The 15,056-nt window shown below is 39.6% G+C and overlaps 1 protein-coding gene across 7 annotated transcripts in view; it reads right to left on the minus strand.

The window, feature by feature from the left end:
- The window catches only part of ccdc88ab (coiled-coil domain containing 88Ab), a 109,163-nt gene that overhangs the window by 54,038 nt on the left and 40,069 nt on the right, over positions 1–15,056 (minus strand). For all 7 annotated transcript variants that reach the window (XR_008648982.1, XM_055227379.1, XM_055227378.1 and 4 more), the window contains exon 4: positions 12,037–12,106. Coding sequence is in view for 6 of the 7 variants with exons in the window: in XM_055227379.1 (XP_055083354.1) it covers positions 12,037–12,106 (70 nt within the window). In the remaining variant the exon portion in view is untranslated. The remainder of the gene's footprint in view (positions 1–12,036; positions 12,107–15,056) is intronic.

Consider the following 15,056-nt stretch of genomic DNA (forward strand, 5'->3'; position numbering starts at 1 on the left):
TCTTATTTCATATATCTGACGCCTTCTGTGTATATATATAGAATGTAAAAAGCAGTAAAAAAATAAAAAAATAAAAATAATAACATTGAACGAGTGGGCGTGTCCAAACTTTTGACAGGTTGTGCAGGTGTGTCCAAACTTTTCTCATTAAGAACCACATATTTAAAAAAAACAAAAACAAAGCTGAGGGCCGATTAAGGGCCATAAACTGGTCAACAATACAGTGAATACTTCAAATCTGCGTTATTATTACAAGTTACACTGAACCACTCGACCTTTATTCATGTTTACATCCTCAACTGGACACATTAAATATTTTATTCGGGCTTGTTTAAGTAAATTTTCAGAAATGTACAGTCAAAAGTACTGTTTAAAGTAATACGGGCCAATCACCTGGAAGCTTAAGGGCCGAGAAAAATTTATCTGAGGGCCGTATTTCGCCCCCGGGCCACAGTTTGGCCATGCCTGCTTTAGCGTAACAACCGAACCGAACTTCACTAATCCATATTCTCATAATCTCATTCTCATGCCGGCGTTTGGATTTACAGCGTGAATTTCCCGTCGTGCTGCACATGCCGGGGCAGATTGTCAAAAAATGTCGAAACTCAAAAACAGCTGCTCCCGACAGGCCTCAGCTCATCCAGGGATCTGCGGCTCGGAGGGACCGGCCCGGGAGCGTGAATTTGAACTGACGCGTTTTGGGGAAGGTGAAGTGAGTCAGAAGAGCCAGAAGAGCCGTAGTGTGAGTGTGCGCGTTTCACCTTTTATAGCGAACCTTCTCGTGACGACACCTCGGGGGGTTGCGAGTGTTAACACCAAAAATAAATCCAGATTAGCGACAGCCGCCAAGTGTGAAGTGTGGTGAAAAATACAACGTGCGCTCGAGGCTACGGCGCTAATACGCAATACATCCACTCTAGTAACAGGTTAGATTGAGTCGCTTCAAGTAATTGGTGCGGTGTTTGCGACTGCATAATAAAAATTCAAATTTAACTGGATAAAAAAAATGATAGGAGTCTTCAGTCTTCATTTTAAAACGTTTTGTCCAGTTACAGATTTGAATTTTTTCTTCTACTGAGGGATTAAACACACAACACAAAGAGATAATTTAACAGAAAATAACAGAAAATCAGTGCTGTTCCGATCTGATACCGATACTTAGCCTTAGCGTGCACTGCGATACCGATACTAGTCCGATACTGCGTAGTGTGAACACGTAGACCAAGGCTATTCAATTTTGTTGCAATACAAGAGCAAAAAAAAAAAAAACTAGTAAATGTGTCTCTCAAAAGAAAATCTACAAGAAACGATGAGATTTTGAGAGTAAAGTGTCAAATGTTTAATGGTCCTGATGATGAAGTTGTTACTTGTTCAGTTTGATCCACAGAGCGACGAGAAAAAAAACAACGAGGCCTGGAAAAAGACCTGATCGGAGCGTCGGAGCACATCGTTACGCAGAGGAAACGAAGTCTGTGTTTGCGCTATCGTCATGTTAGTGTTGTTGTCGTGTTTGCGCTCTAGTCGTGTTTTTGCGCTCTTGTTTTAGTGTTGTTGTTGTTGCGTTAGTGCTGTTGTCGTTTTCGCGCTGCTACTGTGTTTATGCTGTTGTTGTGCTAGCGATGTTGTCGTGCGCACTCTTGTTGTATTAGCATTGTTGTCGTGTTAGCGCTGTCGTCGGTTTGCATGTTTGTTGTCGTGTTTGAGCTGCTGTTATGTTAGTCCTGTTGTTGTGTTTGCGCTGTAGTTGTGTTTGCACTCTTATTGTATTAGCATTTTGGTTGTGTTAGCGCTGCTGTTGTGTTTGTGCTGTCGTTTTATCACTGTATTTGTGTTAGCGCCGCCGTCGTGTTTGCGCTGCCGTCGTGTTTGCGCTGCCATCGTGTTTGCACTGTCGTCGTGGTAGCTCTGTCATCGTGGTAGCACTTTCGTCGTGTTTACAGTGTCGTCGTGTTAGCGCTGTCGTCGGGCTGCACTCTCCGTAGTTATTTTACTAAATTCAGCGTCCGCACCAAAGGCTAAATGAAGGTATCAAACCACTAACACGAACATCTTTTCTGTCATTATTAGCGTGTTTTAAGAGTCTGCAAAGCCTCCACTACATTTAACCTGCTCTGGGCATTAGCGTTAGCATTAGCCACAGACATTAACAGCAGCAGCGCTCACATCTGCGAGTCCTCATTCTGTAAAACGCAGACTCGTATTGAGTTGGTGATTTACTCTGAGTGTTCGCCGATACCTGAAAAATGTGCAGCATCTGAGCTTTTGACCGATACCAGTGTCAATATCAGAACAACCCTGCGGAAAACAATTACGCCCAAATAAACAAACACTGTTATAACGAGTGAGGTCAGCAGAGGCAGTTCCTACGGGAGCCCCAGTCGGTCAAAATAGTCCCAGTGTTTGACAGACCTTCAGTCCTCCACAATCCTCAGTAGATTTAAATCGATTTTTAGTGATTTTTTCAGAATCAATAGCGACCGGGGATTGGACGAAGACACCGGGCTCCTGCTACGTCCTACAATAGCAATGTTTTAATTAAAATACTACATTTACAGATATTATTTTGACAATAACAGTTGCAATAATAGTGTAATACGGGCCCTTTACAATAGTGCTACTTATTTTACTAGAAAAACAGTCTTAAATGGAGATTACGAACACGGTTTGTGACTCATTTAGAATAATTGCCCTCTGCTTTTCTGCGCAGTCTTTCACAAATGCGTGGGCTTTGCTAATTACAAGTGTCAATGCCAGCCTGGAAACTGTCAAATCACCATATGCCTCCTGAATATCGAGAATAATGAGAACGTAAGAACAGTAACGGCTGATAAAAATGTCTCTCTTTGCTTCGGGGCTTAGCAGAACTTTAAAAACGCGATAGGAACCGGCGCAGGGAAGGGATTAAACCTGGCAAATCTAATACCGCAACGCAAGGGAAGATAACGGACTCTGGCAGGTTAAATAATTTATAAAGTTGGGGAAAAGGGGGGGGGGTAGATAAAAGCAGTCGGACAATAGGGAGAGGAACAGCAATGCAAACACACACAGAGGAGATAAAAAAAGAGTGGAGGAGCCTGGAGAAAGGAGCAAGGAGGAGGATGGAAATAGACGAGAAGAGCCCCCCAGCTGCAGCAGACGGGGAGATTCCACTTGTCTCGTGTGGTTCTCATCCTTTGCATCGCGCTGCTGAACATAAGTTTGAATGATTTAACAGCTCTGAAGAAAAATGTACAGGTAAAGATGGATAGATGCGATCACAGACGGTAGATTTTTCCTCAAGAAGACGCAGATCAGAGCCTCTAGTTAAGGGAAAAATGGTCTCACATTAAAGTCTTACATTTGACGGTGACATAACGAGTAGAATAACGACCACAGGTGTGCAAAAATATTGAAATATCTGCTTAATATTTAATTTAGCGGTAATTATTGCAGGTTGCTGTATCAATATCACCGTGGTTGTTGGGATGTTTTACAAAAGTATCGCTGAAAAAAGGGAATTTCTTTAAGTAATGCAGTTAACTTCATTTAAATTAACTGTGTTTCATTCAGTTTAATGGGTAACTATGTTTATTTTCTCATATTTCGAAGATTATCCCATGAACTATATTGATTTCTCCTTTTTTTTCCATGTAAAATGACTCGTAACAATCAATAAATCTATATAGATCTACTGTTGCTTATCCCGGAATGTTCCACAATATGACATTAAACATATCTATCGCCACGGAGACGAGCGCCAGGCCACGTTACTCGTCAGAATACATGTTTTCCAAGTTTTTTCATCTATAATTAAACAGATGCAAGTTTAATGCCATAGTGTGAAACAATCTCCATAGTGATGAGCGGGAGGCGGACTCTCCACAGCAAGAGTTACATAGTGCAGCTTTAAATGAATCAGTGTTCTTGTTCTTCATGCGAGTGTTTTAAATGTGTAGATATTCACTTTTTGCCACGTCTAAAACTAAGAACTGGTTTATGTTGATGGGTTTTTGGTTTGAGAATTATAAAATGCTAAAGCGGGCATGACCAAACTGCGGCCCGGGGGCGAAATGCGGCCCTCAGACCAATTTTTCTCGGCCCTCAAGCTTCTACATGAATTGGCCCATATTACCTTAAATAGTACTTTTTACTGTACATTTCTGAAAATCAAATATTTAATGCATTCCTTTGAGGATTTAAGCATGAATAAAGCTCTAGTGGTTCAGTTTAACTTGTAATAAACACACAGATTTGAAGTATTCACTGAATTGGTGACCAGACTATGGCCCTCAATCGGCCCTCAGCTTTGTCTATGTTTTTATACGTGGCCCTTAATGAGAAAAGTTTGGACAACTCTGTGCTAAAGCAAAAGAAAGATTTGATTATGTACGGCCAGTGTCGATAGAGGGAGTCGAACGGTTCATTTAACACAGGTTTGACGGACACGTTGTACTTTTAATTAGACTTTGAAGATTTTTTTTTAGGTCTGTGTCACAATGAAATGTGATGTTATTCAGGTTACAGAGGTAGAATTGCTTCAGTTTGTAGTAAAAAATACATCCTGATCAGTTGGGTCAGTTTAGGAGAAGGCATGAGGGCCAACAAAATTAGTCTGAGGGCCGTATTTAGCCCCTGAACCGTAGTTTGGACAGCCCTGTTTTAGAGAGAAGACGTTTGGCCGCTCATCCACGCCACTTTTTCATTTCTGGTCAGATTACTGCTGGACACTGCCTTATATCTGAAGGAAGGAGCCGTTCAGGCCCCTAATGGCTCCTCTCACACCTGTTAGCAAACCGGCTATCCCTATCGTTTTCCTTGTTTTGATTTAGCTCTGAGAAAGGAGTTATAAATAGGAGATAAATGATGTTTACGTCTCCCATTCCCGTTCAAATATGGATCATCTTTTCTCACAAAAATAGCCTGTTTATCTCCCGTCTCAAATTGTTTATTTTGTTTGGCTAATATCTGTACTTCGCTATTTTCAGTAGAGTGGTTAGTCGCTTTGAGATGAAGATGCACAGCCGATTGTTGTCCTGAGCTGCTCTTTTATGAAGTGGTTGTTTTGTTCCTCTAGTTTAACGCTCACTCCCGTCTCCACTACGCTAAACGGAGCAGACCACATTTGCTTTACTCGTTGCTCGTGGTTTTGTCCTTTCGTTGAACCAGTTTCTGTCTTAAAACGCTTGTAGGTTTGAAATAGCCCCGCTAAAATGCTATCTCGACCCTTTTTTCCATTAGCTTTCTCAGAGTGTTAGCTCCGTATGTCGATTCTTTGAACCTCTGCCCATCCTGTCCACTTCCTGTCTCCCTCTAACGCCGTCTGACCTGTGACTCTGCGCGTTACTCAGCTCGTCACCCCGTCTTCGGCCCTTTCCTCCCTCTCTCCGCTCCATCGCAGCGACAGGAAACAAAAGGTCACGAGGACGCTGACTAAACCTTCTTCCTGCGCAGCCATTGTCAATCTCCATTTTGAGGATATGACTTGATGCCAGCGTCATGTGAGAGATTAATTGTATTGTATTTGCTTGTGTGTGCAACAGCTAAACAGGTCCCCTCTTTGGTCCATGACACAAATCAGGCACGGCAAAGCATTATCGACGAGGGTTTAATGTCTCATGCGCTGAGTCATTAAAAAGATGCGTTCAGTGTCCACCCGGTGAGTCTCACGTTCCCTCTAGAGGCGCTGGGATGTCTACTGTCCCAGATACAAATCGACAAGAAGATCTGACAAATGGAAATACAATCTTTAGGGAAAAAAAACAATCAATAGCGAGGAGTGAAAACAGTCGAGTGGTGTTGACTCAAGTCTTTGGTAAATATTTACTCACACACGGACTGAAATAGTCTGGAAAAACCTGAAATTATTTGGTAAATGGTTGCATATATATAGCGCTTTTCCATCTCTTTTTTTCCCATAGATTCGAACCGCCAACCTTCAGATCAGTGGACAAACGCTCTACCAACTGAGCCACTGTTGTACATGATCCAGGTTTGGCAGTGGCTTGTCCTGCTTTAGGTTTTTATGAGATATATATTTCAATATCTTATCTAAAGTCCATAAATTAGGGCACACTAATGATAATTTCAGTAGCCAATTAGTCAGTGATTTTTTTTGTTTGTTTGTTTATTTTTATTTATTATTTTGTTTATATTTATTTATTATTTTTTTATTGTATTTATTTTTTGTCTTTATTTTTAATTAATTAATTTTTTTATTTATTTATTTTTTATTTTATTTATTAATTTCTACTTCAACATACTTCTTCATCTCTTAATCAGATAATTATTTAATTTGTCACCAGTTATTTAAATAATTAATTGATACTCCGCAGTGACATCACACTGGGGGGTTCTATATGCATGTGTATGGCAGAATGTTCATCAGTTCCCGTAGCGACACAATGCACACATTAGCAAACACAGGCTAAAAAAAGCTTGAAAATTGTTTGAAACTCAAGAAAAACAAAAAACAAAACACAAAATGCATTTAACCAACACATTTTCGGGAGCCTGGGATCAACACAAGCGTTCGAGATCCTGTTTAAGCGTTTTCAACAAAAGAGGTGAGCACAACTAACTGAAAACTGTTAATGCTAATGCTAGCTAGCTTGTGACTGTAAGGTAATCTGAGAGGCTTGTTTAACAGCACAAATCGGCTCATCTGTTTCAACTAAGTCAGTTCTTTATGGTTGGACTGTGTTAAAACAAAGCTCAGATTGAAACATAATAGAGTTTCAGACGGAGCAGTGCCTACAGTTAGCATCACACCCCCAGGGAATGTTGATATCAGGCAAATAGACAAAGAATCTCAATCCTGCAGAGCGGCACATTTCAGTTACAAGTTTTACTCTGCATGTTTTGTGATATAACCTATTTATTAATTCTCCAGAAAATGTCTTTGTACTTTGTAAATATAACTGGAAATATCATAAAGACTTTCATGTTTACACTTGTATTGGAATATTTTTAATTGCTTAGAAATTTAGTCAACCCACAGTTTACAATCATAGCCAAATGTACGACACAAAACCTCGTCTTATCTTCCAAAACACGCTGGTGACTGTAAATACCAGCCATTTAAATTCACCACAGTTTTTTTGGAAGAAAAGACGAGGTTTTGTGTCGCACATTTGGCTAAAAACAAAGAAAGTACAGTGTTCGTCTTTCGCCTGATGTGAACGCACAAGTCGGCCTGTGTCCCTGGGTTTAGGCTGTGCATGTGTACACACAACACAAAACGGGGTTAAGTCCGAGCCTGGGGGGGCACGAGGGTCCATTCCCACATTGAACTGTTTGGAAGACGACCATCCCCCCGTCCACAAACACTCACACACAAACCCCCCGCCTCATAATGGGAGCGTAATAAAAGCCACATGGCCAATGACTTTCAGCTGCCAGTTACTGAAGCGCAGAGCGAACTGGGAGACTGAAGGAGTTTGTGCCTCGTGAGGACACAAACGAACATGTTCTGGGTCGTGTACGTGTAATAGATTTGTGATGGACACTTTATAAACATCACCTTACTACACTGGAAATCTCCTAGATGTGCTTCTTTCTCTCTATGGCTCAGATATGATGCGTTTTCCGAAACTCAAATAAATTAAATACACAATAAGAGGACGTACATACAGATTTTTCCAGGTGTGGCAATGCTTTATCTCAGGTGTTGTTATAAATGTGTGTCAATACGTAGCTGTTGTGTTGTCTGTAATATTTGTGAATATTTAATTGGTGGTTTGTGCTCTATATGTTGGGCTGAGATGGGGTGGGATGTTATTTTTTATTATTATTATTATTATTATTATTATTGATTTATTTTTATTTATTTTATTATTATTATTGATTTATTTTTATTTATTTTATTATTATTATTGATTGATTTTTTATTTATTTTATTTATTATTATTATTATTGATTGATTTTTATTTATTTTTATTATTATTGATTTATTTGTATTATTATTGATTTATTATTATTATTATTATTATTATTATTATTATTGATTTATTTTTATTTATGTTGTTGTTATTGTTATTATTATTATTATTATAAATTTATTAAGCACTTGTACAGGGTGGGTGACATTTCTGTATTTATACTCTTTTCTTTTCTTTTATTTGTACTTATTTTGTACAATTCTACCACACTGTGCTTGTACATTGGGGGGGGGGGGGGGGGGGGGGGCAACTAAACTATATTTCTATGTAATCCGTCTTTCTATGAGTGATCCTAATAAAAACATTTAAAAAAAAATAATAATAATACCAGTCACCTTAATAAGTCATGTTTGCACTGTTGTTCTAATATTGTTGTATATATTTATCTCTATGACTATTTTATTTTTAACTTTATGGATGTCCTTATTTGTATTTATAATAGCTAGATTTCTACTTTAAAAAAAGATATATATATTATTCCGTGTTTTATGTTGCACTTTATCTCCAAAGAAAGTTCCTAGTTTGTGACTTGTGTTCACTGACAACGGCAATAAAAGTCTGAAGATTCTGCTTTTGATTCTATTTTGGTGAAACTGGCCCATTGTGTTTGAGTTTTTCTCTGAACAGCCCTAAGCTTCTGTTTACACTCATCTACTGCAGTGGTTTCCAAGTTTGTTTTATCTTGCGTATCCCCTAAGTGTTGTCTCACACTCCTGAGTACGTTTATATCGTCTATCTGTGTTTTTGGAGGTGGTTCTTTTCTTTCTTTATCTTTATTTATAAAGGGGAACCCAATGAGAGATCACTTTGGCTCACTTTTTCATGGGCGTCCTATTTAAAATACAACACAAGCAGAAAAAAAATAGTATACAAGTCCATTTAAAACGCTAAAAACATGAGCAGATGTGTGGATAAAAGTTCGTTACCACATTATTAGACTGCGATTATGTCACCAACGTATTCAGTTTGGCTTTTCCTTGGAGTGTTTTCCATTTTTATGAAGCAAAACAGCTAAAAAAAACTCTTTTCCGTTTCAGTTTTGGTGTGGTTAGTCCTTTGTTTTATGCAGTCATGTGATCTGGGATTAAATGTTCTGGTGTCACTGACCAACAAGCAGCAGGTGAGGTATTCTGGGAGTTTTTGAAGTATTGAAGTAAGTACCGTATTTTCCGGAGTATAAGTCGCACCAGCCAAAAAATGCATAATAATGAAGAAAAAAAAACATATTTCTGAGTATAAGTCGCACCCCTGGCCAAACTATGAAAAAAAGTGCAATTTATAGTCCAGAAAATACAGCAGTCACTTATGGATACACTTCATACGGTGTAGTTTTCTTCTAATAGACAAATTAGCCAAAAATGTGTTGATAATTCTAAAACTGTACCAAAACAGCCAATTATAACTATTCTGTTTTCTTATTTTAAAGACAATTATGCCAAATGTATTCTACAGAACGTTATTACCCCTATAGCGTCGCCGATACTCGCGGTCGTGGACTTTTCATTAACTCCGTAACCAATCGTGCTTCATGTAAATTCAAACAGCGTCTCAACCAATCAGAGCCCAGCTTCCCTGAACATGATTTTTATGGCTAAAAAAAAAAAATTAAAATCCAGGCGAGCTCTACTGGTCTAAAATGTGCTCCGTCCTTAAAGAGTTACAGAACATTTTAGATACAAATATGATTCAGTTCCATCTTTCTGTTAAATCTGAAACCATTTCAAACGCTCCTGTGAGTGACAGAGGGATTCGACCAATCACAGTGAACCGTGAACTCCCCCAAAGACACTGTATTTTACCTCCTTACGGTAATGTACTGTCAAAATTGTGACCTCGGCTCCAGCCCAGTGCACCAACTGAATTATTAAGTATATTATAAAGTGAATTGGGCCCATAATATACTGTTTTCTGATCTGTTATAACATGTGTCAAAGTCAAGGCCCGCGAGCCAAATGTGGCCCTCCACATCATTTTATGTGGCCCTCGACAGGGTAAATTAAGAGGTCTGATGGTAAAATGTCATTTTATCAGTAGATAGACAGTTACACAGACATTTCTACATCTTTGCAAATGCATATGCAATATTTGTATCCTGAATAAGTAATAAATACAGAAGCAGTTAATTAACAAGTTTAAAAAGTAGTTGCATATATTTTAATTCTTGCTCTTTGACGACAGCCATTTTGCTGATGTGGCCCTTGGTGAAAATGTGTTTGACCCCCCTGTGTTATAACGTTGATTCCTCATCACAAACATACAACTTGAAAACTATCACTTCATGACATCACAAGGTGGAGCAGAGCATTTTAAGTGTCGGAAATGTAGACGGACTAATAATAAAGTGTCGCTCAAACGTGTGAATGAAACAAACACAACTCCAGGTCTGTTTTTGAGTAGATAACAGCATTAGAAGAGTCAATTTTGTGTCATATAGGATCTTTAAGAACTGTTAGCGATGAGCAGGGGGGTTATTCTCTCATCACGCGGTGGCACAAAAATATGTAAATGTGTTGAAAACCACAACATAATGACAATGACTGTGGTGAGATGTGAGGACAGCTGATGGAGCGACACGCATAAATTTAACCGATTAGTGACGCCAGTAAATCCTTCAACAACTTCGACGAGGTGATGACCCGACGTGTGACGACCAGGAGAAGTAAACAAGGGTCGTGTTGCTGCGTCTCCTCCTTCTGCTACTGCAAATACACACGATCTACCAACCGAGTACATCCAGGACCATAGACGGTGCATATAAATGGACATAGCTAATCTGCTAGCTGCTACGCTACGCTAGCTGAGCCCCTCTCTCTGTAACTGCTGCTGTCAGACTTGTCATTTTGGTCTTAAATGTTCGTATTAACCCGCGCTACATGATCCTGGGGTTTTTATTTCACTATTGCGTCTGTAAATCAAGATATGAACATTAATAACAGACGAATCAGGCGTCTTCTTTCCCCGAGGTTGCTCCTTTTAGCGTTAGCAACAGGTTAGCGACTTTAAAATGCGACGAAGCCGTTCACAAACGAGAATACGCAGCTTTGTTATGGGTTAGTAAATGTCTAAAAATGATTTCTATTGAGATTATTGTTCATTATGATGGTTAAATTATGCAGCGCAGTAAAAACTATAGACAATATTTAAGGTAGTATTAATTTCAAATCATGTTTAAGGGGAAAGTGATCAGTTGGTCGAGCGTTGGAGGTTCGAATCCTGCTCTCGACATAAATATCATTGGCTTTGAGTGTGTTGAAGGTGGTAAAGTGTCAAAATCCCCCCTAAAAAAATCAGCCGCTTTTGTCACATTCACTTGTTTATACAGTCGAAGGCCAGGACCCGCACATACCATCCCTATAACCATCACCATAGTAACAGAATATCCGTGAATCATCTTATCAGAGGTGTCAAACTCATTTTCACCGAGGGCCACATCAGCAAAATGGCCATCAAGGGCCAGATGTGACTGTGCGGCAGGATAAATGTCACTAAATGTAAACAAATGTCATGTAAAATAAATGTAAATACTTTAAAACTTGTTAAATATCTGTTTCTGTGTTTATTACTTATTCAAGTTGCAAATATGACGTGTCTGTGTAACTGTGTATTTCCTGATAAACTGACATTTTTAAAAGTGTGGATCTGGTCAGAACCTTCAGCTCTGCTTCAAAAACAGACTTTTAATTATCGGACACTTTGTTGTTTTTCTTGCAGACGAACTTTTTCATACTTAGCTCCGTGTTTGGCGTCAAAATGTCGACGTAGATTGTACCGACTCCGCCTCATAACACAAAAAACATACAGATTTTCTCCTTAAAGCACAAACTTGTATTCACCTTTAGCGTCTTTCTTGAAACTGCCTTCCACGCCGACAATTTTCCTCTTCCCGAACAATTCGGAATAATTATTTGTAATATTTGTGTCACTTGTTGGGAAAATCTCATTATTTTATTGTCAGTGCAAATGTTAAAGCAGCAAAGACTTATTTTAAAATGACAGTCAAGCCTTAGTTTACCTTCTCGCGGGCCACATAAAATGACATGGCGGGCCGCATTTGGCCCCCGGGCCTTGAGTTTGACACATGTGATCTAATCCATGTAGTACAAAACTATGGATCTCTCACCTGAAAGAGGGTTTCGACCCAGGACCAGCACATTTGGTAAAGGCATCATCACCAGCTGCTGTAGAGTCTCCTGTCGAAACAGAACAAATGAAAACGTGAGAATTACAACCAGGTTTATTATTATGACTTAGACAGTAGAGGAAGAAGTACTTAAGTAACAAAATTAAGTAAAAGTATCACATGAAAAGATCTGCTTCAGAAAAAAGTATTAAAGTATCCCCTTAAACATGCACTTTGAGAGTATTTCGTGCACATTTTGAGTCTTTAAAGCTTCAAATGTGGTGATTTTGATAAAGATTTGAGCTGAAGTTTGTGCAACAGAAAAAATTAACTCAATCTTTTCTTTCCCAGCTGTTTTTATTTGTATATGTTTGTTGTTTAAACTATGAATGTGTTAAAAATAAACGCTCAGACTTTCAGCAGGTCTCAGACAATAATAAAAAATACTTTTACTTTTCAGTTCTGTTCAAAAACGTAGTGGATTAGAAAGTACAGATACTGCTCTCAAATGTAGTGAAGTAAAAGTAAAAAGTATCCACTGTCAAATGCACTTGAGTAACTTTTACCTCTGTATCTGTACTTTTACTTAAGTAAAAGTAGAAGTATCACTTCAAAAAATCGACTTATGAGTATGAGACTTAAAAGTACCTGTTTAAAAATGTATTTAAAAAGTATTTCACGCAAGTTTTGTGCAGTTATTAATTAATGTAGTGATATTGATTCAAAATGAAACATATTTTGGTCAGAGTAACAGTACAAATATTTTTTTTCTTAAGAATTTTGTGTGTTTATTTTTGTTTTGCTCAAAGCCGAAGCTTGAACTCGACAAACTTTAGTCAAGATGTTTCCACGAATGTTAAAAAATCATATGAAAAGTACTTTTTACTTTTCAGGCCAGTTCAAAAATGTAGTGGAGTAGAAAGTACAGATACTGCTCTCAAATGTAGTGAAGTAAAAGTAAAAAGTATCCACTGTCAAATGTACTTAAGTAAACATTATAAGTATCCGTTCTTTACTTAACTACAGTATTTTTCTACTTTTATTTCATTCAGTTTTATCAATGTCGTGTTTATCTAATGACACAGATCTTTGTTGTGAAAGCGTCTGACATAAAAATGAGGCAGAGTTTTTCCTGTCAGTCACAACAACCAACGTGAATCAGAGCGTTTCCCTTCACAACACGCCTGAAGGAGACGACAACGCACACACACACGCACACAAATGCACACACACGCACACACAGGGATGGTCTGGATCCAACAACGGCATCGCGAACAAGACGTCTGCTTTGAAAACGGGAAACGCCAAAAAGAATTTCCTAAAATAAGACGACCGGGGCGAGCTGCCAAAAATATTTCCACAGCTTTAACCCCGACAGGTCAACCTCAGTGTGCGTCAGGCAGAGAAAACACGCTAACACGCTAAGCTACCGTCAATATTTCATGTGCACCTTATGGGCTGCTGTGGTTTGAACCCGTCTGACCTGAGGATTTGCCCAGTGGAGACATGTTAGTGCTGAAGTCGTTAAATCTGCCCTGTATAAGTCATGGGTTTGCACAGAGCCCTTTATCGCCGCAGCCATCTGTCCGATACATATTGCATTACCTCACCCAGGTGGTAAAAAGAAGCAGAAAAAGTGTGTATGGAAACAGCGGGGTAACGTTAAACCAGCAAACAAAACCAGTGTACGTCCCCGTTTGGACAAATGTGTGTTCTGATGCGTGTTTGCTGCTCTAAACGTCTCCGCAAATGTGTTTCTGTGTAAATACTTGGTTGTTGTTGGTCACTATCAGGACGCTGCAGAACTGACCAGGGACAACAGTGTTTGGTTCTCACCCAACGGGGCAGGTGAGTCATTCAAGTCGATAGTGCACGTACAAGAAGAGAAAAACACAGAAAACGCACCCGCTTTTCTTCATTTTTACTACTTTTTACACTTTATGCATATACAAAACATCACATATATGAAGCAAGATATAGAGAATTATTCCATAGATCTTACTTCATATATTTGATGTCTTCTGTTTGCATCTAAAATGTATAAATTATTAAAAAAAAAAAAAAAAAAAAAAAAGAAGGAAAAAAACCAAAAATATATCTAAACTTTTGACTGGTAGTATATATAACCTTCAATTTTCAATGTATTTATTTATGTGGTATATTTAAAATACAACAAGCTGCTCAAAGCATTTCACATAAACAACAACAAACAAAAACAGATGGACTGTATTTTCCGGACGATAAGTCGCTCTGGAGTATAAGTCCATCCATCCATCCATTTTCTTCCTCTTATCCGGGGCCGGGTCGCGGGGGCAGCAGTCTAAGCAGAGACTCCCAGACTTCCCTCACCCCGGACACGTCCTCCAGCTCCTCCGGTGGGACCCCAAGGTGTTCCCAGGCCAGAGAGACATAGTCCCTCCAGCGTGTCCTGGGTCTTCCCCGGGGCCTCCTCCCGGTGGGACATGCCCAGAACACCTCCCTAGGGAGGCGTCCAGGAGGCATCCTGAGCAGATGCCCGAGCCACCTCAGCTGGTTCCTCTCAACGTGTAGGAGCAGCGGCTCTACTCCGAGCTCCTCCCGTGTGACCGAGCTCCTCACCCTATCCCTAAGGGTGCGCCCGGCCACTCTGCGGAGGAAACCCATTTCAGCCGCTTGTATCCGCGATCTTGTCCTTTCGGTCATTACCCAGAGCTCATGACCATAGGTGAGGGTAGGAACGTAGATTGAGGTAAATCGAGAGCTTCGCCTTCCGGCTCAGCTCCTTCTTTACCACAACGGACCGATACAGCGACCGCATCACTGCAGACGCTGCACCGATCCGCCTGTCAATCTCACGCTCCATCCTTCCCTGACTCGTGAACAAGACCCCGAGATACTTGAACTCCTCCACTTGGGGCAGAGACTCACCACCCACCCGGAGAGAGCAAACCACCTTTTTCCGGTCCGAGGCCATGGTTCTCGAGTATAAGTTGCACCAGCAAAAAATGCATAATAATGAAGACGAAAAACATACACAAGTC

Source organism: Periophthalmus magnuspinnatus, chromosome 15, assembly GCF_009829125.3.
Source record: "Periophthalmus magnuspinnatus isolate fPerMag1 chromosome 15, fPerMag1.2.pri, whole genome shotgun sequence".
NCBI classification, from domain to species: Eukaryota; Metazoa; Chordata; class Actinopteri; order Gobiiformes; family Gobiidae; genus Periophthalmus; species Periophthalmus magnuspinnatus.